This window comes from Parasteatoda tepidariorum, chromosome 2 (assembly GCF_043381705.1).
Source record: "Parasteatoda tepidariorum isolate YZ-2023 chromosome 2, CAS_Ptep_4.0, whole genome shotgun sequence".
Taxonomy (NCBI): Eukaryota; Metazoa; Arthropoda; class Arachnida; order Araneae; family Theridiidae; genus Parasteatoda; species Parasteatoda tepidariorum.
Window position 1 is genome coordinate 13,266,931 of NC_092205.1, and position 26,854 is coordinate 13,293,784.

Genomic DNA, 26,854 nt, shown 5'->3' on the forward strand with positions numbered 1-26,854 from the left:
ATAAAATTAATCGATTAAATTTTAAAGATTTTAGTAATCGAATTAGAGATTAGCTATTAAATATGGCAACGTCTGATGAAATCTCAGTTTGTAAACAAACTTCTGATAGTTCCGGTTTTCAAATAATCTAATACAAAGTTTGTTGCTCATTAACATTTAATATTATACTTCAAAAGATCATGCTGATTATATAAAATCACTAAAAAGAAATTAGTTATGGTACTTCGATTGATTCTTCGTCGCTTCACAGGCAACAAATTATATTTTCTTAACACATTATCATCCTCTAAAAGGTTTATTTCCAATGCAAAATCCCTAAGTGCAACATTCCACGACTCATTAAACAACACCAAGCCTTCTCATGATCGAGATGAATTAGATTTAACTTTTGAAGATACAAAAAAAGCGTTCAAAAGCAAAACTACTTGGGAATTAATCCGAGCTATTTGTGTTCTGAAATTAAGCACTTATGACTATTTGGTGGAAAATCATGAGAAGGCAAGTGACAGAGTATTTTTATGGAATTTTATCTTTGTTAATTTTTTTTCCATTATTTACCTCATGTTGATATACCAAATATGAATCTTATACGGAAGTGAATTGAATAAAATCCTCGTTGTTAAAATATTATAAAGCGACAAAGTTTAATTGAATTAATTGCTGTATTTTTTCATTGCAAATTCTATATACCTTTAAATCTTTTAAATATATGAGTTTGCTTCCCCATTACAGTATTTCCTCTAGACTTCGTAAATTACAAGTCCATGTTTCTTAGACCCTTTTTACTGAAAACGGATCCCTGTTAAAAGTAAGAATTTGCGAGCTCTTTATCATTCTATTGATATTCACTCTTAGAATATTGTTTATCTATTTATAGACGAAACAAAGTTTGATTTTTTTGGCTACATAAATCAACTGGCGCACTTTTATTTTCTACGCTGTACAATTATGCTAACTATAACTTATATTTTGCTTCTCTCTACGATTTTTAGCGTATTTGACATGTTATTAGACATAAACAGAAAGCACTGTGATGATGACCTGCAAGAGTTAAGGTCGTGAAATCAGAAAGTCAGAATCACTGTGATGATGACAACTATTTTTTTATACTTACTTACTATTTTTTATTCTGATATTTTCAAATTATATAGGAAAGCTCCATCCAAATCTCTTTTCTCAAATTCTTCTCTCAAATTTTAGTTCTTGAGAAATATAGTATTAAAATTTATATTTTGAATTTTCAAATTTTTATTTGTAGATTTTTAATTAAATATAGCTGTGAAGATATTTTAAAGCATGATTGATCAACAACATTTAGCATAGGGACAGAGTATGTTGAATGTACTTTATGTGAAATTAAAATCTGTACATTCTAAATTGAAGCAGTCAATGTTAAAAGGGGTATGTAACATTTTTATGATTATTATTATAAGTTTTTTTGTGGTTTCTGGAATATCTATCACCGATTATCAAATACCGAGTAATTTTCTAGATTGCTTAAAGAAGAGAATCCAATAGTTTGGAAGCAATTAAAACAATCTTTCCGCAATTGAGGCAGTTATTTATTAATTTTTTTTTTTTTGGATTTTTCTTGAAAGTGCAGATTTATAACATACTCCGTTTTAACACTGACCGTTTCAATTGTCTTTACTATAACTGGATAATTTCAAAATAAGTTTAAAATTTAACGATTATTGCTATTTCATCTGCACAATCTGATCCTTTTGTTTCTTGAATCATGAAGTTGTATCATGTGAATAGTTGATAAAATGGTCAAAGATGGTACTGCTTCCATTTATTTATTTATGTGTGTTAAAATACCTCTTTGTTCGAATGTTGTTTTACATTCTGTCATTGCAAGAAAGTGATAGTTTTTCATCACAAAACTGTGAATCAAAGACTACACGATATCATACACATCAAAACATTTCTGCTTAAAATCTTTCACTAACTATGCACAGAAAATTTGCTCATTATTTGCTGCAATAACAATCAGGAGTTTACTGTATAGAAGGAAAATTAATTTGTTGATTATTGGCAATCGAAATGGGCTATAGGTGGCGTAGAGCAGAACTCTCTACCTATGGCAATACTTCCCATGCTTTCATCATTAGCACGTGGAGAGTCATAGGAGAAGGAAGTATGTTACATTCTGTCTTGATTTTCAAATAGATTAAAAACTTTTAAGTTAGAAAATTATATAGAACTGAAAACTACATTGAAAGTAGTTCTAAAAGAAAGCATAGTAGAAATTTAAAAAAAAATATTTTTGACAGTTAAATGTGAAAAATATTAAGAAAGGGGGAAATATTGTAGTACATCCCTAAACAACTGAGAAGAGGGGAGGGTCAAGACATGGAACTGGTCTTCTCCCCCAGATGGCGCATCCGAGCATTGCGATTGTGAATAACAAATGTTTAGACTGAAATTTTGAATTAATTTCTATAGTATTTTAGTTTATATTAATATAGAATGTGTTTATTTCTAGCTGGTTGCAACTGGGAAAAAGGTCCTTGGACCAGCATTATTTAAATTTGTAATGAAGCACACATTTTATGGACATTTTGTAGCTGGTGAAGATACGAAAACTATTAGACCTGTGTTAGAAAGAATGCAGTCATTTGGTGTAAAGAGTATCCTGGATTACAGTGCAGAGGAAGATATCAGTGAAGCACAGGCAAAGGAGGCTATGAAAAAGTATAAGTTTCTTTCCTTTATTTCAAAACATGTCTTTATGCATTAGTTTCAAAAGTTTTAATAACTAAAAAGTCTCCTAGTTAATAAGAATTTTTCTTTTTAATTTAGTTTTATTAAAACTGTTATTAAATTAATATTTAATCACAAATAATCTCAGATTTTCTTTTTTTCTATTTATGAATTTCCTTTATTGCATTTAAAACATTTTAATAAAATTTGTTTGGCTTTTTAAAGGCTTAATGTGTTACATAAAAGCATTTAAATCCATGAAATATTTAATGTCTGAAATACTTTATTCACAAATAAAATTTTAATATCAAATATGCTAATTAGTGAAAGAATAACAAAAATAAAACTGTATTTTGCTGTGATATATTCATGTGGTTTTATTGTAAAAATAATTTCAATTCTGAGCAATTATTAGAATATTTTCATTAATCAAAAATATTAAATAAATTGAGAAATTATATATTTTTTTAAAACTTTTTTTTTAAAAAAAGATTTAATCAAGTGCAGATTAGTTCCGAGCAAGATAATCCAGACTCAGTAACAATAAAACAAACGATCTTTAAGCTTGAACTTATAAAAATGAGACTAAAGCTTATAATTTTTATTGTTAACACTTTATTGTTGATATATTTAAGCTTCTATTGTTCACTTCTATTTTACATTCATGATATTTCAAAAATGTTTTTTTTAAAAAGTGTTTACACTCATCTAATAGTTAATTAGCGGAAATTGCATATTATATAGAAATCTCTTATACATAGTGTTTTAGCATTACCTACTAAAATTCAGAATAATTTTTATTTTGCTAAATTTTATTGTACAAATGAAATAAAATTTTAAATTCTTATTGGAATTTAATTTCTTTCTCTTACAGAGCAAAGCTTTCAAGTCGGGGAAAGCCTCAAAGCGGTAAGAAACTTTAGTTTTGCACTAAAAAATTTTTATTTTATTAATCATGTTTATAAGTCAATCTGTTATTAATATCAAAAGATATTTAAAAAATATTTATCACTGGTTTAATTACTTTTATACTTTCAATTACTCAGTATAATTTATTCTCCCTGTGTACATAAGGGCATATACTATTTTTAATTCCTGAGTTACTTTATTTTGAAAAAAATGTTTTAACAGTATTTCCAATATAATTCTATAAATGCAACACTAGGCAACTCATAATAATTTGAGTTCAATATTTAGGCAATTTAAATTAGGTACTGTAGCAAATGAAAAAATAATCAGTATCAATTAATTAATATTCCTTCATAGAAATATTTATTTAAAATTTGCAATCAAGTTCATGACTTCTTTAATGAAATATTTTAAGGTAGAGTTTCAATAATTTTGAAATGGAAACACTGTGAAGATGCATCTTAGCATTTGTGTTCAAAAAAATTTTCTGGGTGAATTTTTAATTAAAATAATATTAGATGGAAATCCTGTATCTTTCAATTATTCAAACCATAGGTTTTAAGAACTGCATTAGAATTCATAAAAAATGGGAGGTTCTGAACACACAGAAATTAGAAATATAAGGACGAAAGCTGAAAATAAAAGACAAATAAGGCAACTTCAAACTCTGATATTAAATTTATAGCTCTATTATGATAAAATGAATGAAATTTTTTTTATTTATTATTAAACTCTTATTACTAAAACTTACTTTTGCTATTTTATATGCCACCCATGTCATATTTTTACCCTTTCCCCATTACATTATTTTCAAGTATTTGTTAATTATTATTAATATAAAATATATTATATTTGCCTTATTATTAACTTTGTTAATTATGAATTAATATTTGTATAAATTCAAATAATACATTTAGGGGATTAAAAAAACACAAGTAATCAATGGCTTGATATTCAAAGGATTAAAAAACAATAAGAAATGTATATTCCATTAACTTAATAGTATTATTATAATTTGTAGACAGTTAAATAATAATATTAATTTAATAATAATGAACTATAACAATTTAATATTGCAAGCAAGGGGTGGGGTGAGCAACCACTCATATCACTCAATCAACCACTCATATTACTGAAATAAATTTTAAATGTTGAGTGTTTATTTTGCATGTTAAGTGGAGTTGTAAAGTAATATAAAAGCATATTTAAAGTGTTCATTTCTTCATTTTCTTTATTATGTTTGCATAATTACGGAACGAAAGTGGGTATTTTTGAATTGTTTATTATTGAAAACATTAATTAGTAATAGTTAAATACTATGAAGTACTTTGAAATAGATTAGTTAATTTCAATTAAGGGCTTAAAATGCAAGTCTTTAATCATGAAAACTTGCAGTAGGGAGAGGGTTAATATAAAGGTTATTATATATTATTGTAATAGAGTTATTAACCCACAGAAAGGTGCATCAGCACCTTCTTGTGGGTTAATAACTCTATTATATTATTTCTGATTTCAATAATATTAACTTTTAACCCTCCAAGTGTTGAACCTCTGGGTAAAATTGTCCAGAAATTTTCGTGCTATGTACTATTTTCCTTTTATGGAGAAATTGTTTTGTTTTTTTTTTTCATACAGGAAAGCCTGCACATGAAAGTTCGATAAAAGCCAGGAGTAATGCTAATAGGGTAAAAGGAAGAAGAAAAAAAATTTATGACAAATTCATATTGAAGTATTGAGTCAACTTCCATTAGCACTTCATTGATTACATGTGCTTTTTTACAATGTTATGATTAGAAATGTACCTAAATGTACTAAAAATTGTAAAAATGTAATTTTGAAAATTAGATTTACATTTTGTGTTTTAGGAGAGATGAAAAAATATCAACCTTATGAAGAGTTTGCTGATAGAAGAAAATATGCTGCGAAAGCGAGGACATATTTTTATTTAAGTGAAGCACAATGTGAAAAAAATATGGAAATTTTCCTAAAATCTATTGATGCTGTGGCAGGTATATATTTCCTTCTGTTTTAATCTTCTCCAATATTAGAGGAGTTATATATAGCTTTTGAATTTAAAATATGTTCTCTTTTGTCCTCAAAACAAACATTAATTTGAAAGACTGCATAACTAGTAAATACTACATAATGTAAGAAAATTTACAACTATTTTTCAAAATAATTTCAATAAATTTTGTATACACATTATTTTAAAATGCAAATGTACTAATTCATGCTGTTTTATGATTTAAATATCTTAACATTTTTTTTCTTTGATGTTTTTTATTTCTATTATGTTCATTATGTATATAATTTGTGTAGTTTAAGGATTTATTTTAATATTAAAGATTTAAGTAACTTATACATTAAAATTATGCAGTGTAAAGAATTATAGAGAAATTTAAAAACCTGCATTTATGCATTTTATTGAAGAAAACAAAGCATGCAAAACTTTAATTTTTATTTAATTCATAAGTATCATATATCATACCTGCGAACTTTTGCTCTATCAGAGAATAATTAAGTGGCAGTGAAATTAAAAATAAAAAATCAATTGTTGTGAAAAACATTTTTATATATTTTGCTAAGCTTGCACATCATCTTGCAATAATCAAAGACTCAGATTCATATTTATTTTTTTCATATGTAGTGGTGATTAAAAATCTTCTAAATTAATGAGATAGAAGAGCTTAAATTTTGCTATCACTTTAATTATGAAAATAAAATCTTTCGGAAAATCCAGAAAAATAGGCATTTATGATGTAAACGTTGTTTTGGAATTCTTAAGACAAATTTATATATTTTCTTATTGCCCTAATGAATAATTAAGTAATTATTACACATGAAAACAAAATGTATTGCGGCCGCAAAGTTTTTATAGGCAAAAGTAAATTTTTTATTTTATTTTTAGAGTATACTACTTAAATATATTATTTGCTAACTATAAGAATTATATACTAATACCAATATTTGATTTGCTAAATTAGATTAAAGCCTCATAAATGTATTTAATTTACTTGTAATTTCTTTCCACATTTTATGCTTTTATTTATTAAATTTGCTTGATTTTTAAATAAAACAAGGGGAAAATTATAAAAACAAATGCTTAACACATTTTAAATATTTTTATTTAAAATGTTGATTACTATTTTGTTTGATTATTATTTTAATTTTATGATTCACTTCCTCGTTTCTTAATTTAATTTGTTTATTTTTCATTGACTGCATGTGCTACGATGCATGCAATTATACCAATATTTTTTTATAAAATCAAATACATAACAAGTACAATTACTAAATGTTTTCTAAAGAAATAAATGTCAGAAATAGAATTTTTAATTAGGTCTTTGAAATTTATCTTATTGAATTATTTGGTTTTTATACATTGTTTGTATTTCATATAACTATGATTATGATTCAAAAAATATGATTTGAAGTGTTTCATACCAATTTTATCAACTGTATATATATATATATATATATTTTTGCTGGTTGTATTTAGTATTTTACAATTAGTGCAATTTAACCGCCTCTCCACGCAAAAATACATGTTTTTCATCTAAATTTGAGGAAACACTTAATTAGCATTTTACGGTAGATTACTTTTTCAAAACTGTACTTTTAGGATTCAATTAGCTTCATTTTGATTTTACATGCTTGTTTAGAGGTAAGACTAGATTAATTAATCAATTTTTTAACTAGTTCACCATAACCCCATATCACGAAGGTAGTGTAAACAAAAATAACTGGTATTAAAAATAATATAATTAAAATGTATTTAACCAAATTAGACAATTTATCATACAAATGAAAATAAATGTTAAATTTTAAAAAAATTACTAAATTTGATAAAAAGGCAGTTAACTAAACTCAATTTATAAAAATTATCCACCCTAGCCTCTCTCTCTCCTATACATAAATATACAATATTATACTTATATTATTTTAATAAGCTATATAATACTTTTATATTGTTATTGTAAAAAACTTTTACTCAGTTTTTTATCTGATGCACCTTATTGCTTCAAATTTTCTAAGTTTCATAATAATTGAATTGAATTAAATATATAATGATGTAATAGAATAAGAATTAACTGTATTATTTCTTTGTTAAGCTAAAAATAAATTTTGAAAAAAATACTTCATACTCAAGATAACAAAATCATATAGCGTTTGAAACTAATATGTGTCATTAAAAAATAAAAAGGTGGAAAAGAATAAAAAATTACCACGAGATTTTAACATTGTGTAACCCATTTTTTAATACAATTTTTAATGTAAGAAGAATTTAATTTAAAGTGACACTTTGTTTTTTCTCAGAAGTTTCAAAAAATTTATTTTTATTTAAAAAAAATTCAATTTCCAGCAATTTTTGAGGAAATTTAAAAATTTAATAACTTTTTTATTTTTTATTATTCGCTTTTTACTGATAGATAACCATATCTTTAAAAATATATTGTTACTGTTATAATAATGCATTTTGTATTTTTTTTCAGGAAATACTAAAGCAACAGGATTTGCAGCTATTAAACTAACTGCTTTAGGTCGACCTCAGCTGCTGGTATGGAATTTTTTTTTCTTACTCACATTGTGTACCATGAGTTAACTAGTATTATGTTTTGCTGGTGACTTAATACTTACTTAACACTTTAGTTGCCAAATTCTTTTTTGATCAACTAGTTTTTTTTTTTTGGTAATAATAATATAATAATTTTGGTAATATAAATTTGGTATAAATAAAATAGATTTAGTTCTCTATAATTTTTTATTTTTTGCTAACTAATTGTACTATTGTTTCTTGCTTTCTTTCTCCTTCTTTAAACTTTTTTTATGTTTACATTTTATTTCAAACATATATCCAAATGTGACCTATGTTTTTTTGTGATTTTAGTTTCGGAATTTTTTTTTTTAAATAAATGAGGAAAGTAAAATATGAAAATTTTTAGACAAATCACTATTTAATATGCAGAATAATTTATTGATTGTAAAAAATATCACTTTTCAGAAAATTCGTTTGATTGTTATTTTAATAATGTAACTACATTTGCAAAATTCATTCTCATTAATCATATTTTTTCTTAACTTTAAATGTTCACATTTAAAAAAATAATAGAGAAAATGTTGATAATAAAAGAAATATCTATATTTTTATAATCTATTTTTATTTTACTGTTTGATAAAATTAAGTGTAAATCTTTTTTTTCCCATAATTGAAGACTTTAGTAGTAAATGGTTTAAGTNAATTCAAATTTGTTTTAATAACTTAGTATTTACTAAAAAGATGTAAATTTTTTTTTTTAAAAAAAGTTGTTATATGGATTTGAATGACTGTTTTGAATTCTTAGAATTTTGTGCATTTGCAATGTATCTAAGTTAGTAGCGAGCGAAGCAAACTTTGTAAGATTGCGTAGCAATTTTCGGGGATTGGCGAGCGTTAGCGAGCAGGGGGCGCAGCCCACTAGTAATAATATAATAATTTTGGTAATATAAATTTGGTATGAATAAAATATATTTAGTTCTCTATAATTTTTTTTTTTTGTTTCTTGCTTTCTTTCTCCTTCTTTAAACTATTTTTATGTTTACATTTTATTTCAAACATATATCCAAACGTGACCTATGTTTTTTTGTGATTTCAGTTTCGGAATTTTTTTAGTTTTTAAATAAATGAGGAAAGTAAAATATGAAAATTTTTAAACAAATCACTATTTAATGTGCAGAATAATTTATTGATTGTAAAAAGTATCACTTTTCAGAAAATTCGTTTGAGTGTTATTTTAATAATGTAACTACATTTGCAAAATTCATTCTCATTAATCATTTTTTTTTTAACTTTAAATGTTCACATTTAAAAAATAATAGAGAAAATGTTGATAATAAAAGAAATATCTATATTTTTATAATCTATTTTTATTTTACTGTTTGATAAAATTAAGTTTAAATCTATTTTTCCCCATAATTGAAGACTTTAGTAGTGAATGGTATAAGTGCTATTTTTGAAGAAAAATTTTTTTAATCTTATTTAACTATAAAACATTCGTTTATTTTTTAAAATCTTTCAATTAAGATATTAGCGGATAAAGTATTCAACTCAGAGCCGGCACTAAGGACTTCAAATTATTAGCCAGTAAATTAGCCAAATGTCAAAATTCTTAGTCAAAGGTGAATCTTAACAATTTTTTGATTGATTTTTCCCTATAGTAAATTTCAAATCTAAATACAAATTTACAAAAAATTGAATTGTTTCATAAAATGAAAATTTATTTTAAGAGTCAGTTTGCCTTTAAGGCGAAGTAAATGAGCAATGAATGGGAGAGAGGACGAAAAATGTAGATGTTGTTTTATCATCTTTAAGGAAAAGAAATTGGAGTAGGTTGGGGTTAATTTTTGAGAACTTCTAAGACTAGAGCAGTAATATAAGGATAAACCTGAAGCAACATTATGTTATTGTCCCATTATTGTATATGTTATTGTTATGGAAAACATATTTTCTGAAAAAATATTTGGATAATAGTATGCATCTTGCTACCACTTAATCTGTTTTATTGACACAAACGGTAAGAAAAACTTTATCACTCAAAATCGCGTGATTCGCAAATGAACGTGGTGATGTGTATTTTACCATAGTTAGTTTCATGCTTACATAATCTCACTTGTTGCTTGCATTATCTAGAGAATGGCTTGTAGTCTATATTCTAGACTTAATATAATTCTAATTGGTTATGAGGCTTATCTAATGGAAGTAACTGCAATCAAATAAAAAGCACAAGATTTGTTCAGAAAAATTCCTTTTGTCCTTTTTTTCGGATCGAGGAGAATTTACATTTTTCTTTTCAGTTGATTTTTATTCCAATACTTTCGCCAAAACAAAATTTTTTTACCAAATTTACGTTTTAATCATAGTTGACCAGATGTTGAATACTTAGCGCGTGTCTTGCAACGCTTTTTGGAATGGAAGATTGATCCAAGTATTTTTGGCAATAAACAGTCTGTGGTTAGCCTTAAAAACCTTGAATTTTCACTGCAAATTAAAATCCAAGAATGTGAATGCCATAACGCAAGCACCTTGAATGACTGTTTGATTTTCATAGATTTTGACAATTGAAAGCAAGAACAGAAGACTCGACATAGTTTTCATTTCCCACTGTAAACATATAAACTTTAAAACTCATTTACCTCAATTCACTTAAATATCTCATGAATCCTTCATCCACTCAGATTTTCAATTATATTATATATTAAATTTTGTTATAATAACTTATAAAATGGAAAAATTAAGATTTTTGGATTATTGAAAGTTAAAAAATGCCTTTTATTATATTAGCTGTTATGTTTTATATGAACAGTTTGATTTGTGCAAAATAACTTTAAAATGGTTTGTAGACTTGATATAATATATCAAATATTTTAGCATGTGTGTAATATTTTTTATGCATTTTCATCGATTTAAAATGTTATTTTCTTTTACTGTTATTTCATTGCATAATTTTTTATTTATCATCATTATTTCATAAGTAATGAAAATATTTTATTATATGAATTCTGTAGATGCAGTTATCAGAAGTAATTGCACGCACAAGAAAATATTTTAAAGAAGTCACTGGTGCAAGTGAACATATTGTTGCTGAAGCTGTCTCTCCCACAGCGATTGCTCATAAATTAGAGTATCACAATATTAAGACAGATAACGAAGAAGTAAAAAAATGGCTGGCTAATATGGATTATGATAAAAAAGGGTATGATAATTCTTATCATAATTCTTATTTATTTTCTAATCAGATAACTATTATTTATAATGTTTATATGTTGAATTTTAGTTCCTCGTGTTAATGTTATTAATTATATTTTATTATCAATATTTCCTAATGTAATTTTTATCTTCAATTCTTTCTCTTAACTATCACAATTTTTTTAATTAAAAATGAACACTGCATTCTTATTGGCTGACTCAATTATTTATTTTTCTGGAAGTTGACTTCTGAAATGCGCCTCACTATCAATAATAATAAAAAATATGTATCTGTATCAAAACTAAGGTTTAAATTTAATCATTCTTTATTTAAAAATAGAAAAATGCAAAAAAAAAATTCTAAGTATTGAATTGATTGATTTTTTTAAATATATTTTTTCAGTAAACATAAATATTTCAAAATTCAACTATAAAATATCTTGCATTGTCATCCATGAGTACCCATAAGTCACATGGGGTGATGCATGGTATAAATTTATCAATTATTATGTTACTGAATATTTTTTTTTCATTCATAAAATGTTTCTTTAATATTTATAGTTTAATGAACATGTTTTCATGGAGTGGTCTTGTAGATTTGAATTATGTAATGTCTGACCTTTTTAAAGTACCTAACCTCCAAGTAAGTTTTTTTAAATCACATCTTTTATAAAGTTTGTTCAGATTGTAAAAGTTAGTTTAAAATTTAACTTATTATCAATCTTTAATTAGCATCAAGGGTGATCAACTCTGGATGATCCACATGCAATTTTTTTGGTACAAATAAGTTTATATAAATAATTTTAATAAAATGAAAACTGTATTTTTAATAAATGTCTTAAACTATAATATGAAAGAAAAAAATAAATAATTTTTAAAAACTTTTTTATTAGAATCGAAATATTAAATAAGCAAATTATTTCAGACTATTGATTAGGATTTTCAAACAGTTCAGAGTTAATAAACTCAAAGTAGCCTACAGACAATTCAATAAAGTAGCATTTCTTTCCTTAGTATATAATCTCAGATTTAAAGAAAGAAAATTATGAATACTTTGTAAAAATCGCTATTTTTTTATAATTTATTTGGAGTGTTTTGTTTAGAAAACCTTGTTTATAATTTGTTATTCATCTGCTGCCTGTTAGCCACTATATATACAAAGAGTACTCATAATTTATAGTTTAGTTTAAATCAAACTTTAATTCTCAAATCAAACTCTTTCTCGACATTCAGTCAGGAAACTTTTACCAAGATATGTTCAAATTTTGTTTAAACTTTCTGGTTGTCTTCAGAGCCTTTAATATATTATTTAAATGCCTTTTTGCTTTAATTTGTGGAATATTTCTTTTCTTTTTTCATTTATTGTTTTAATTTTTTTATTAACATTTTATTAAATCTTTATTCGAAATTTCCATACTACATTTGAATTGTGACATTTTGTCATGAAAATGATTTATTTATTTATTTTAAATGGAGATTTTTAATCAATTCAAAAATACCCCCTAGGAATTTTATTCATTTAAAGGTAAGTTTATATTTTATTCAATTATGCATGCAAAGGCTAAAATTGAATTTGATTTTAGATGCCAATTTATTTCATAAATTCGTTCTCCCTATGATTCTTTATAACTATTATATTGTTATATTTATTACAAAAACAGTATTATTAAAAATTAAAAAATACTAAATTTTAAAAGCAGTGACTCTAGACATAAGATAAAGAAAATGAAACAAATTTGTTTTGATTCAACAAAACAGTTAACAAAGTTTCAGCAGGTTACAACTGAAAATTTGCACTGATTTAAATACTTTTACATTAAATATATATGATTCAAATATATGAATGCTTTAAAAAAAAGAAGTTCAAATTATGTTAAGAAATAAATAAAATGAAATAAGTAATTCTTAAGTCAGTATCATTTTTATTAAAATTTGGTTGTAAAGAAATTTTGCATTAAGATAAAGTTTAAAAGTGAAGTGTTTTTTCTTATAAAAATGCAGCCCAACATTTTAAGTTTGAACTTTATTATTGGAAATGGCTTAAAAGTTTTGATTTGGAAAAAAAATATGTAATGATAATGAGAAAAAAAAATTTATTTGGTATAATTGATCAGTTTTTTTTTATTATTTATTTCTAATATATAAGGTAATCATATTATGAGAAATAGAAAAAAAGAGAAAAAAGCAGAGATTAAAGCCCTTGTAAAACATTGTTAAAAAATACTTACATAACGTTTTCAGATAATTCCTGGATATCAATCTTAATTGCATTTGTAAATACATGTTAATACTTGAAAACTCTTAAAACTTAAAAACCATTTGTTCTATTAACTCGTGTGTAGTCTCAATTCATTTACCATATAAGAATACATGGGAAGCAATTATTACTTGTTTAAATATTAATATCAGATGCATAAATATGTATTAGTACAAATATATACGTTTTGTACATAAAACCCTTATAACTTCTATAAGTCCAATCGTCTCGAGATTGGCCTCATTCAAGTCAGTGTTAATGTGGCAATTCCAAAATTCATTCAATTAGTGAACTTCACTTGCCTGTCAAGAAGAAATGCAATCCTGCAAGAAGAAATGTAAAAAACTGAAAAAGTCTAACTTTACTGGACTATGAAGAGATGTTATAAGAGAATCACATTCTTATTATTTTCTTCCAAATTTAATAGATTTTCTATTTCAGGTGGAAAATCAAATTTCGTTTTAAAATTATTAATACATTACTAAGTTTTGAATATTTATGCATATTTATAAGATATCTATAAAACATAAGTAATAGAACCCAACTTTAAATTCAACCTCACATCAATTTGTCAATTTCTGAACACCCCATCAGATAGGAGCAGGTAGGTACAAATTTTTCATATACCTACCTGCTTGCAAGTAACCGTCATTTATTGCGTTTTAGTGATTTAATTTTTATTTCTTATTTTAGAGTGGGCAAATGGAACCAATAATTGCTGCCCTTTGTCCTGATGAAGAAGAAATGTTTAAAAATATGATGAGGAGAATGCACAATATTGCTCGGGTATTATTTACTGTTTTGTTCTTTATTAATGTAATTTATTTTATATTTTGATTTTGTTTATTCTGTAAAATAAATTATTTTAATTTTTGCATGATTATATAAATAATTTTATTGAAAACTTTTGATATTGAGATACATAAAGTTGTGCACTATTATTTTTTTTTCCACTTTTTAGTCAAAAATTATTGTATCCGTTTTAGCTGTATGAGTGTAGTTTTAGGTTAGTACTAAGTTCTTGCTAAATGAAAAGAATTTTCCTTGTGTGAAGTGCTTGATAATAAATTGTGAAAGTTTTTTTTTATCTCACACTATCACAATAAGTAATTTTAATTGCAAGTTTTTAACCATTTTCCAAATAAAAATAAAGCATTCTCAAATATAAAGTGATCATTTGTATCTATAAAATTTCAAGAAGGTGAACACACCTTTAAATAAGTGTCACACTTTATGTAAATATTTTTTTATAGAAAACGTTACTGAGATTTATATTGTTTAATTTTCAAGTATATAAATTATTTCTTATGCTGATCCTTTCTCTGTAATAAAATATAATTCACTTTATTATATACATTTATAATGAAGAATTTGGTCTGTCAAAATGAAAAGTTTCACAATTTTTAAGTCAATTTCACAGTTCAGAGTTGAAATTTCAAACTAAATATGTATAATGTGCAAAGTATTAATTAAACTAAAAGATGCTTTTTTGAAATTATATTTTATTCATTCATTAGTTTTAATCTAAAATGCTTTTGATGTCACATTACCAATGAAACTTCTTTTGGGGAGTTTACAAAGAATAGCTGAAACAAGCCAAACTATAAGCTGGGCAGAATTGTTGCTGACTCTTATTTAAACAAACAAATAGAGCCATTTTTAAATTTTAAATAACATTCTTCATTTATGCAGATTACATAATGTAGTGTAAGTTACATGTGTTTATATATCAGTGTGTTTTTTTTATTGTGCTCATGCCCAAGAAAATTAAAAAATAAACCATAAAACTAATATATTTAATCAAGAGGAACGCGTGTGAAGTTTTTTATTATGTCCTATAAGAAAAGTCTTAATATTATTGTGATTCTAAGTTGTATTAGAATTAACATTAATTATTCATTTTTCAAATTATTGTTAATTATTCATTTTTCAAATTATTGTTAATTATTCATTTTTCAAATTATTCTTAATTTTGAAATTATTATTGACTGAAAGTTGAAATAATTTCTACTTTCACATGTCTTTTAAATTTCTTCTGTTTAATATTTCATATTACACATATATTTAAAATGTACTTTTTCCAAATTATAGATCGCAAGAGAAAAAGATGTTCGTGTTATGATCGATGCTGAACAATCTTATTTTCAACCAGCAATAAATAGGATAACAATGGAATTGATGCGAAAGTACAACAAAAAGAAAGCAATTATATTCAATACTTATCAGTGCTATTTAAAAGTATGATTTTTTTATATCAATACTTTATTAGTGTTTTTGTGGGCATATTGCTTTAAAAAATATCTTCAAGGCTTAAAAAATGAGTTTTAATTTATTTTGTACTATATTTTATTTTACATATTTATATCAAGTTAATACTTTATTTTAAATATTTATATCAAGTTAATTACAATAATTACTGATAGATAGGCCATTGCTATCTGTATTTAAAAGGTAAATTTTCAAGCCAGCAAGGCCTGCATGATATTTTTTTTCTCTACTAGCTTCACCCAAAGATTTTGTGATCACCATCGATTTATGCAAAAGTAAACTTTTACAAAATATTATCTGGAATGGCAACCAATATCATACTGTTTGCTCTGAAAATAATATTTTTTTTTCTAATTTTTAACTAATATTATTTTAGTAAAATATGGTGAGATAAAGAAACCCTTTGATTAATGATGTCTTTAAAACATCACTTAAGACGTCTGCACATCTGTCCATCTACCAATTTGAAATAAATTACAGTTTGTATCTTGCAAATAATTGAATCAGAGTGGTATATATGTTTCTCTGTTTCCCTTATTGATATTTTCTCTGTAAACATTTTCAAATTGTTGCTAAATCACAAAATAGCCTATTTCATTTCATACGTTGATCCAATGTCTGCAATGACTTTCTTTTAAATTACTTTTTCATACATTTGTTAGCTCTGATTACATTGTCTTCAACTGACATTAATTTCCTGATTTCAATAAATATTTGCTGACTGGTATATAATTTGTCATCAGCTTTGTAAGGACAATCAAGAAAAGTCTAAAAGCAGAATTCATTTCAAGCTTGGTTTAAGAGACTCTCTCTCCCTTTTGGCTAAAAAATTTCCTTGACTTTCAAGCCCTGATAAAAAAAGTATTTATTTATTCTCATAAAAATGCGCTCCAGCATTAAATAATCATGCCATAGATCAAGAAACTGCTAAAGTACGCCGTTGTTGAAATTCTATTTATTGTGCTTGAAAATCCTTAATTTTCTTCAATTGTGTCTAAAAGCTATTGTAACAAAAAATGGAATTGTGGCATTAGCAACGATGCAGCCTATATGATGATTATGGAAATTTTCAGTGCTGTTACGGTGCAGAATTTTTGACAGAAATTATTGTAAATGCGTTTGTTCATATAAAGAAAAAAATGACAATTGTTATTTATTAAAATATTAGTTTATTTTTGTAGGAGTTAACTCGTATGTAGTCTCAATTCATTTACCATATAAGAATACATGGGAAGNGCATTAGCAAAATCATGAAACTTCAACATCTATGCATCAACCTGTTATTTGTTTGATATGGCTGGACTGGTTGATGATTATTTAGTACATCTTGTGTATTGTTAGTTTTTCTAAAAATAAACTTATTTTTAAAAAAAAAACTCTTGAAAGATTGTAGCACATAGTTATCAAAAAAATAGTTAAGTTTAGTTGTAACTATCATTCTTTATATTTTAAAAAATGGCCACAATTTTGACTTAAAAATTTTTGCTTGGTACCTAGTTAACTAAAAACAGCTTTATATAGTAAAACCTTTTGGGCGCGACCACTCTCCATTCCACAGTAAAATGGTCGTTGGTGGAGGTTGGTCATTCTTAGAGGTTACCTCCAGTGACTTCAAAATTGTTATCAAAGGTACATGATTTTTCGCAAATGATTTTAATTTTAGTCGCTGTCATTTTCTTGGTGTGTAAATTCCACTTCCATTGGTGTCATGAAAAGATGAATCTATCAATAAAATTTAGCATCTATTAATGATCCCAACTGATATAACTATGTGTAAAAACAAATTAACCAATTATGAATGATAAAGCTATTTTAAATAAATAAATAATAATGTTTTTGTTTAAGTTTGCATTTAATTTTATATCATAAAAATTAGTTAGCTTTAAAAGAGAAGAAGAGGTTTGTTTGTGTGACATGCTTGTTTTTTCTAAAATAACTTTTTTTCTAATTTTGCTTTCAACTCTAAAGGTAAATCATTGGCAGCATTGTCTTTAGTGCACTCTGATTGCAACATGAGGTTGTATCGTCAAAAAGAGCTCTCTAAATAAGACTCTCATACAAATATTTTGAATAAGTTTAAATCTACTTATTTGTTTTGTTAAATTTTTTCTTTTGATATTTTTTCATGTTAATTTGACCTTTTCCACATTTCGCGCAGCTGTTTGCCTGATCGCTGGGAGAGGTTTTAATGGTCTCTCCTAAGGATTTTCTTCAACACAAAGTCTATGAATAAAATTCTGTGCCTCCCTGAAGTGGTCTTAAATATAGGTGTTCGGTACATAGAGGTGATTTCTCCTTGAGGTTTCACTGTACTAGTTTAAAAATTATTTTTATATATTTTTTCAAACATCGTACTTATGTAGTTAGTTTTATCCCCATTTTAAAGTTAGACCTTTTATTGCGCATAATGTAATTTTATTTTGAATTTTTATTATATTTTAAGAAATTTTCCTTTTCTTTCATAAAATGAAAAAATAAATAAATTTAGGAACGAGTTAGAGCCAAAGAGGTCGGTTATGAAGACCCCATTAATGAAACTTATGAAGCTACTACAGAAATGTATCACAAGACATTGAATGAAGTACTGAGACAAATTCTTGAAGATATTCAAAATAATGATGAAAAGAAAATTGGTGTCATGGTGGCATCTCATAATGAAGATACTGTTAGATATACTGTGCAAAAGTGTGTATTATTTTTTTTTTTTATCTTTATGCATTCAATACTAAAATTTAAGTATATATTTGATTAATAGAAAGAAAATTCTCATTTTTTTATGATAAAAAATACAAATTTAAGTAAATTAAATGCAGGCTCCAAACAGAAATTTTGTTTTAGTTAAACAAATAGTTAATTTGTGCTAAGTTGGCTTTTCTTATAATTCAATGATTTAAAAAATTGTAGTTTAAACAATCAAACAAAATAACTTTTTTTAATAAAATTGGGAAAAGTTTTTTTTTTGATTTGTAGTACTTAAAAATTGGTAATGGTTGCAATTGGTAATAATGCATAAATAAAATAATGTTATCTTGCTAAAAGGGATTTTTTTTTGGGGGGGGGGGGCGCAATATCTGTTAGTAATGAATTTCTTGGGTACTTACAACTGTAATTGATTTTATCTTTTTTAAGTTAGTGAAAATTAGAAAACTATTAGTATCTATTCAAAAAATAGAAGAAGAAAAAAAAACATATAGGAACTATGGTGTAAAAGGCATATATTTTGCAATACCATCTAACTTAACTAAACTTTGTGTAAAACACTATTTTATGTCAAATAATATCAGCTATATTTCCTGACCCAGCTTTTTGTGTTCATGGAGTTTCATGCTCCAGAATTTTGTAACCAACGACATGACCGAGGCAATGTGGTTAGTCTGTCTTTACTTAGCAAGCTATTACCCATATGGATGCTGGTTTGGTAAGGCTTCAATGCATTAACTATGAATTCATCACGGCTCTTATTTATATATTATTTAATTTTTTATTCTTGTTTGTTTTAATTCTCTTTAGTTTAATTTTGATTTATTTATTTTAATTTGTTTATCAGAATGGAAGAATTAGGTATAAGACCTGAGCACAAAGTAGTCTGTTTTGGACAACTTCTTGGAATGTGTGATCAAGTTAGCTTCTTACTTGGTGAGTTTACTTTTAATATAACTTTCAATTCAATGTTTTGTTTTAATACCATGGAAATTGGAATATACGAACATGTGCAATACTGTTATGCATTGTAAAATTTAAGATATAAAAGTTAAATATAGTTAGACTTTTCTTTTTTTTTTTAACATTATGATACTTTTAACATATTTTGCAAGATTTGGATATATTAATTCCTTGCACTTATTTTCACATTATTATTATATTGTGCTTATAATAATATCAGTATGTCTATGTTTTTATGTAATTAATTTACAATTTAGAAAGTATTAAATAATGTTGAGACATGCAAAGACTAATTTATTATTTCAATTAACTCAATTAACTCCACGAATCTATATTTCATTAAAATTATAATATTTTACCGGTTGTGTAAGTTATCTGAAAGTACCTACAAAAATTTATGGTTACAAAACAATTAATTTATTTATTATTTTCAAAAATAAGTAAATTAGTTTGTTTAAATTGACATATTATGGAGCAGTGTTTTCCGATCTATTTTCATCCATTTCCTAGTTTCCAATTTTGATAGATTTCATACTCCCTTCAAAAATACACAATATTTATTCAAAATTTATTACTTCATAACATGGTTTAAAAATTTAACAACAAAAGCAATAGAAATTTTTAATCTCCCAATGCTTTTATTTTTTTTAATTAAATTAATCATTTTAGTGTGTGATAAAATATTTCCATTGCTATTAGGAAAAAGCGCAACTATTGCTAACCAGTGTGTTATTAATCACTTATTGTTGATTAAAATGCCCATAATTTTTTTTGTTGCTCATTTTTTGTTATTTGGTATAGCATTTGCAAAAGAGCAGATTACAAGTCACTTTTAACTTCCAATATATTTCTTAAAGTCATTTTCATTAGTAACCTTACTGAAAAGCCTTTTTTGCACCGATAAGCTGACACAAATGTAAAACATAGCCATGAAAACTCTTACTGACACTTATATATCTAACTTGCATAATTACATGACTGATTTCTCTTTAAATATATTTTTTGTCCTGGTATAATTTTCCAGTTCAAGAAATTCATCTTGCAAAATACGAAGAACTTTATCAGTGAAGAAACTAAATAGATTTAGAACTGAATTTAATATTTACTCAAAGGGTTCAGGAAAGCTGTTCCTAAATTCATTTTCTGATGATACAAGGTGATTTCTAGTAGAAACCAAGTGCTATTGGAATAATCTCACTACTTCTTGAAAGTATGAAATCCCCTCTGCTTGGGAACCACTGCTTTCGAGAATAACTTTTGATGAAATAGGTAGCTTAAAACAAAAGATAAACTGTGAATGGTTGACTCTAAAGAATCACTAACTTCTTGAAACCGGAAGAAATTTAAAAAACTTCCAGTGTATTCCTCCGCTTAAGTTATGCTTACGAGGTAGTAACGTGTTAACAGGCTTAATATTCCAAGAAGTTTTATTATTGTGATTTGTGTTTAAATTTACTTGTAATTTTACCATTCATAAGAGTTTTCTGTAATTTATAAATTCTAATAGGTTGTGAGACCAAAATAAGTTTAAGAAAATAAATATATAAAGCATAAATAAAGTGTAAAGTTTGCCATGTTTTGAATGTTATCCCTTATCTGGCTATATTAGGGTACAATATCGCTGTTTGTTATTTTTGGATAGAATGCTAGCATGCTTGTGAAGTATTCCAAATTCATTTGTTATTTGTTTCAGAGAAATTTAAATGGAAAGAACACGTTATAATGTATTCACTACTGGTACAAAAATATTTAATGGCACGCCTTTTCAAGCATAGGTGTAAAAATCAATCGAAAGTAGTGATCCGGGAGTCTTACGGAGAATTTTAACCACTCGCGCCATCTGCACTTAGCTTTAAACGGTCAGCCATCCATTTTCAGACTGTCAGGTTTCCATTTCTTTTTAACATATAAATTTTAGTACTTTACTTTACCTATGTAATTTCAATTTTAAATTTTTCTTGTATGTTATTAAACATGCAATATAAGCAGTCTGTTTAATATATTTATAGGACTATTAAAAAGGTGTTTGTGAAATAAGAATTTTTTAGTACAGTTAATATCATATGTCTTTAAAAATTTTCTTATATAAGAATGTATGTGAGTAAAATTACAAGTAAAATAAATATCTAAATAGTTTAAGCTAACTATTATGTATACTACTCATTTGGTGTGCTCAATATTTGAGTGAGCCTACTGACTCAAATCACAAATGACGCTTGAAGGAACCACTAAGGTTTCTTTTTCAACCATATGGGGTTTCTAGCAAACTTGACAATCAGAAAAAAATCTTGAATAGAATTTTTTATTTCATATTTAAACATATTTGAAATATGTGGGGGAAAGATTGATTTTCTCAATGCACTTTTTATCTTACAATTTTTAATATCCAGAAAAAATGTTGTAAGAACTGGAGTTCGAATCCTGCGGAAAACTCCCCATGTAGTAAATGGTGACTGGTGCACATTAAAACTGTCGGGTCACAAAGTTATCCATGTTTCCATAGCAAATTATGCCTCTGGTGGTAGTAAATTGAAGATTGATCTTGTCTGGTTGAGGTCAAAATTACGATCGCTGACTGTATGAATGGATCCGCTGGTGAAACGGGTGTGGCAGAAGTTGAATTCTTGGCCATAAGATGGTGCCACTGGAAAACAAGAACAATTGCACCCCTCTCCGTAATGACCTATGACAACAACAACTGGAAGAAATTGTTTTTCACTTTCTTCAATAACTTTGTTTACTCTAATCCTTCCTTGTCACAATTTTCTTCCTAATTTGGTGTGTGATAAAGAAATCACATTTAGTAAAAATTGTTCCTTTAATTTTTGCTTATTAATTAAAGAAAGAGTATTTATGTATTAAATATTAGTAAATGTTCATGATAAAGAGAAAATAGTTAATAGAAAAACACCATTTAAATGCATGCATATATAAAATAGTATTCATTGTACTATTTAGCTGATTTATTTTATGATAGATATGGCAAACCTAATCACATTTTTATTAATGTAAATCTTTTTTTATTTTTTAAGTTTATTCTTTTCAAATATTAAAAAAAGTCTAATATTGGTAATAGATGATGTCTTAAAGATTAGTTTAAGTTTGTATGATCGATTTTGTATTAGGTTTAATACCTTAAATACTTATACATTTTAGAAAATTTTGTGAAAAAAAGTTACTCTGTAAATTTGAACATTTAATAAAAATCTGGAAACATGCAAAAATTAAGGAGATTTCATTAGAACTTTGCTAGACACTCTGTTAAATATTTGTGCTCTATAACTGCAACTGCTGAAAAAAACACTTCTTTTAAATATGACATGCATGCTAAGCTCTTGCTTTTAAAATGAACTAATATTCTTTTTAATATTGAAAATTTTATCTGAAATTTAGATTGCTGGTATTTTGTGGTACCCTGCACGTACTTTGACACCCCAGATTTATTTATTTTTAAAATTGTAATTTTATTTCAGGTCAGGCTGGTTATTCTGTTTACAAATATGTCCCGTATGGTCCAATTGATAAAGTTTTGCCTTACCTATCTCGTCGAGCTCTTGAGAATCATTGCCTTTTAAAGAAAGTTGAAAAAGAATTGAGATTAATGAGGACGGAGCTTGGAAGGCGTACATTGCGCGGTCAAATATTCTATACGCCCAAGGGAAACTACTTACCTGCATGATCTCGTATTTTTGCTTTGTCCTAGTTAATATCAGTGTTAAATGTAAATTAATACAATTCTGTCCAGCTATATTGTGCTACACACGTAGACAAAAGATCTTATTTTTTTAGAAAAAAAAATATTCAAAATATAGATTTTATTTATTGTATATTTGTGAAAGATATTGTTTATAATGCAGTGAATCTCATTTTTACTCCTCCTGTGTTCTTAATTTGCAGTATGATATCAGTATTACTATGATTTATTTATTTTTTAAGTTCAAATCGAATATTAAATTTTATTGTGTTTATCTGGGGTTTTTTTTCAAAAAGTATCCCTGTATTTATTAATATAGGCACTATTTGTTTTTCAAAATTTTTAATGCTGTTGAACATAAGTGAGTTTTTATTGGGATTTAGTCACTTGAATTTTAATTGTTTATTGAAAATTACAAGATTTGGAAATAATTTATTCAAAGACTAATGTTGTTTAAACTTATTTTGATTTATTTAATTTTATTCATAATTATAGTTATACACCTTTTTCAATAATTGCACTAATTTAAGCACTAAAAAATGCATGTATGCAAAATTTGTATTTCATTTTTTATTTATATTTTTTGTTGCTTAAAAGTTGCATTTATTTGTTGAATATTTTTTTGCATTTATTTAATGTTGTTACTGTTAAAGGATAGCTAATTTTTTTTTTTTTACATTTTTTAATAAAACATAGTATACATGTTTTAAACTAACTGAAGAATTCCAAATTTCTTTTTTCCCTCAAACTATAATTAAATATTCGTTTGATTTTTCAAACTTATAGTTAATATGTGTGATGTTTTTATAATTATTTCTTATATTTTGTTAAATTTAACCATCAAATATTTTAAGTTCTTATAATATCATTTTATCCCAGAAAATAGAAGAACATATTTGATTTTCTATGTATTTATAGATAAATGTAAACTTTTGAATAATCAAGATTCTCTATGCAAATGATAGTGTGATGTCCTTATAATAAAAAATAAGTGTTGTGATTTATGTTAGAAGCAAAGCCATCAAGTTTCCAAGGAAACATTATTGTTTCTGTTGATTCAGACTTAGTTTATTGAGCAACAATGTGATTTTTATTATGAATGTTTATTTAAAACTACTTAACACATTATAAGACTATGAATTAATTTCTCTTTACTCAGGTTAATTCCTTTTATTTACTGTGAAGTCTCATTGTGTTAAGAATTTCATTAATACATTCTTTATAAGTTCAATAATAAAAAAATTTTATTTGTATGAAATTGAAACCAAACTTAACTAAAATATTGTTAAATACCATCCACACTGTATGCAATTCACGCAGTTCCGATTGCCGCCGAGCAAAAAGAGGAACCTGATTGCTGAGCTTTTCGCCGGAGAATATTTTTCACCAATCAATTTCTTATTCATCCTCAACAGCAATTAGAGGTGCATAAATTGCATGCAGTGAGAATGGTCGTTTAGTTTCATTTTATGAATCTCATTGTTTTTATGTTCAGTTTCATGTATGTATAATATTGAGCTTTTCTCTGTTATTATTACATTCAAGGCGATTTATATAAATTTAGAAATTGTAATAAAGGGAGGAAACCTCCCATGCTCTTGTTAGCATAGGTTTAAAATTATTTTTTTTTCTATTATATATCAGGTTTGTTCATTTTATATTGTTCAGCCAATTCTATATATACTAACTATAAGGTTTAAATATCTGAGACTGCAAATTTCCGATATATAAGCCTTATTAAAAACCTTCTTGATTATGGAGTTTTATTTTCTTTAGATGAATTCAGATTCTACTAACATGAGATACTCTTAATAACCCTTTTTTCTGCGATTTTCACTTTTGTTTTTGTGTCAAATATAGTTTCTAACTGTTTGGTTTTGCTACCTTAAGTGTGTCATAAGTTTTTTTTTTGTTATTATTATTATTTCTTAAATTGTACATTCAATCAATCAACCCTATTTCAACTGCTCTCTTTGCTAAAGCTATTTTAGTTTTCAAAAAAAAATCTCGCAATTCAATTTCGAATTTCACAGCTATAAATAATGAACCATTATCTTCAATTTTCAGAGCTTATGCTATTAAATGGTAAAAATGTTTCAGACAATTCCATAAGTTTTAAAAATATATAAATAATTGAATTATAGTCTTTATATTTTAAATAAAATTACAGCAATTTAATAATCCTACGCATCCTTTTGTAGGTTATTGAAGTGTTAAAATTTTCTATAAGCAATTTTACTTTTTTATCAAATTAAATTTACTTGCTGAAATGTGTTCATAAACTTAAACCACTTATAGTCAATATTTATTTAGTATTGTTATAAAGTACATTGAACCTGAGCTAAACCCATTATAGATCATATTATGGGTCAAGACTCATATTATGGAACTAATAATTCTCTGATTTAGACATTAACTTTTACGTTTGACCAAATCAAAATTATAAGTTACAGAAATAATCATAGTTTTCAAAAACTCCCTGCAATTTATGTTGTAGAACATAGCATTTTCTTTATTTTATCTCGTAAAATATTTCTAGTTAATCTTACTTAAACTACTTCAATAAAATAGGCTCATTATAATTTTTTTTAAATTTAATTGCTATATTTCAACAATTTGCTGGTTAAAAATTCTGTTATAAAATTTGGTGTTATTAAAAACTATCATTACTTATAGGTTTCATTCCAAAATAAATGCCTAAACTGTTGTAAGTGTAAGAAAAGCATTGCAAAATTCTTAATTTTGAAGCTATTTTGTTATTTTATTTATTTTAAGTTGCCTCAATTTTGTGTGCAATTATATTTTTTCTAAAATGGAAATGGTATTATTTGATATTGTTATGATTTTTAAATATATTATCAGTATTATATTCAATTGACTATATGATGCTACTTTTGTTTTTCTGTGATCTGATCTGATATTTTGAGCCATTTTTACTGTGATTTTAGGATAATTTATGAATCTCTAAATTGTTGATACCTATTTTATACTTTTGTTATTTGCTGTGTTTTATTTTTTGAGAATTTAATAAAGGCTACAAAATTTAGCAAACATGTTTATATTATTTACAAAATATAATACAATTAAAATTTGATGAAATTTATTTTTAAATTATTTTTCCCTTTTAAGTTATTACCGCTACCATCGCTGCTGCTTTCCAGAAAATTTACACCATTACACGCTTCTTTTTATCATAGCCCAAATAGTATTGAATGAAAAAAAATGGGAAATTTAGCTTATTGTTAGAAAAAATGTCTAAAGAACAGTCTAAAACACAAATGTTATTGATACGGAGATTTGTTTTAAAATTATTTTATGTTAAATTTGATGCCAGCCAGGTGGCTAAGGGTTAGCCAGCCTGACTGTGAAGCAAATGGTTGAGGGTTTGAATCCAGTTCAGAAATGGATGTTTCTCTATGTGTTGTACTCTGTTGTGTCATGTGGCTCACCCTGTGAACTGTGTAATCTGGCGAGAGTGATGTTGCTCACCTCCATGACTTAAATTCATGTGTGCCCACCCAGTACCGTTAAATGAACAACACTTCCACCACTTTTCGAGGTGATGAACGAGTGATTGCAGTAAGAATAAAAAATCTTACATTTGTTGGGGTTTGTTTGTTTAATGACTCTTATT

General features: G+C 25.8%; 1 protein-coding gene across 1 annotated transcript; it reads left to right on the forward strand.

Moving 5' to 3' along the window:
- The first annotated feature begins 60 nt into the window (after positions 1 to 60).
- LOC107456178 (proline dehydrogenase 1, mitochondrial) lies at positions 61 to 26,271 on the forward strand. The gene is given in 13 exon segments (XM_071177184.1): positions 61 to 498; positions 2,489 to 2,697; positions 3,581 to 3,615; positions 5,481 to 5,624; positions 8,109 to 8,173; positions 11,158 to 11,345; positions 11,900 to 11,981; positions 14,289 to 14,381; positions 15,687 to 15,865; positions 17,758 to 17,779; positions 18,352 to 18,548; positions 19,411 to 19,499; positions 23,000 to 26,271. Coding segments are annotated over 13 exon segments (1,791 nt in total). The 5' UTR covers positions 61 to 216; the 3' UTR covers positions 23,206 to 26,271.
- Positions 26,272 to 26,854: the final 583 nt, after the last annotated feature.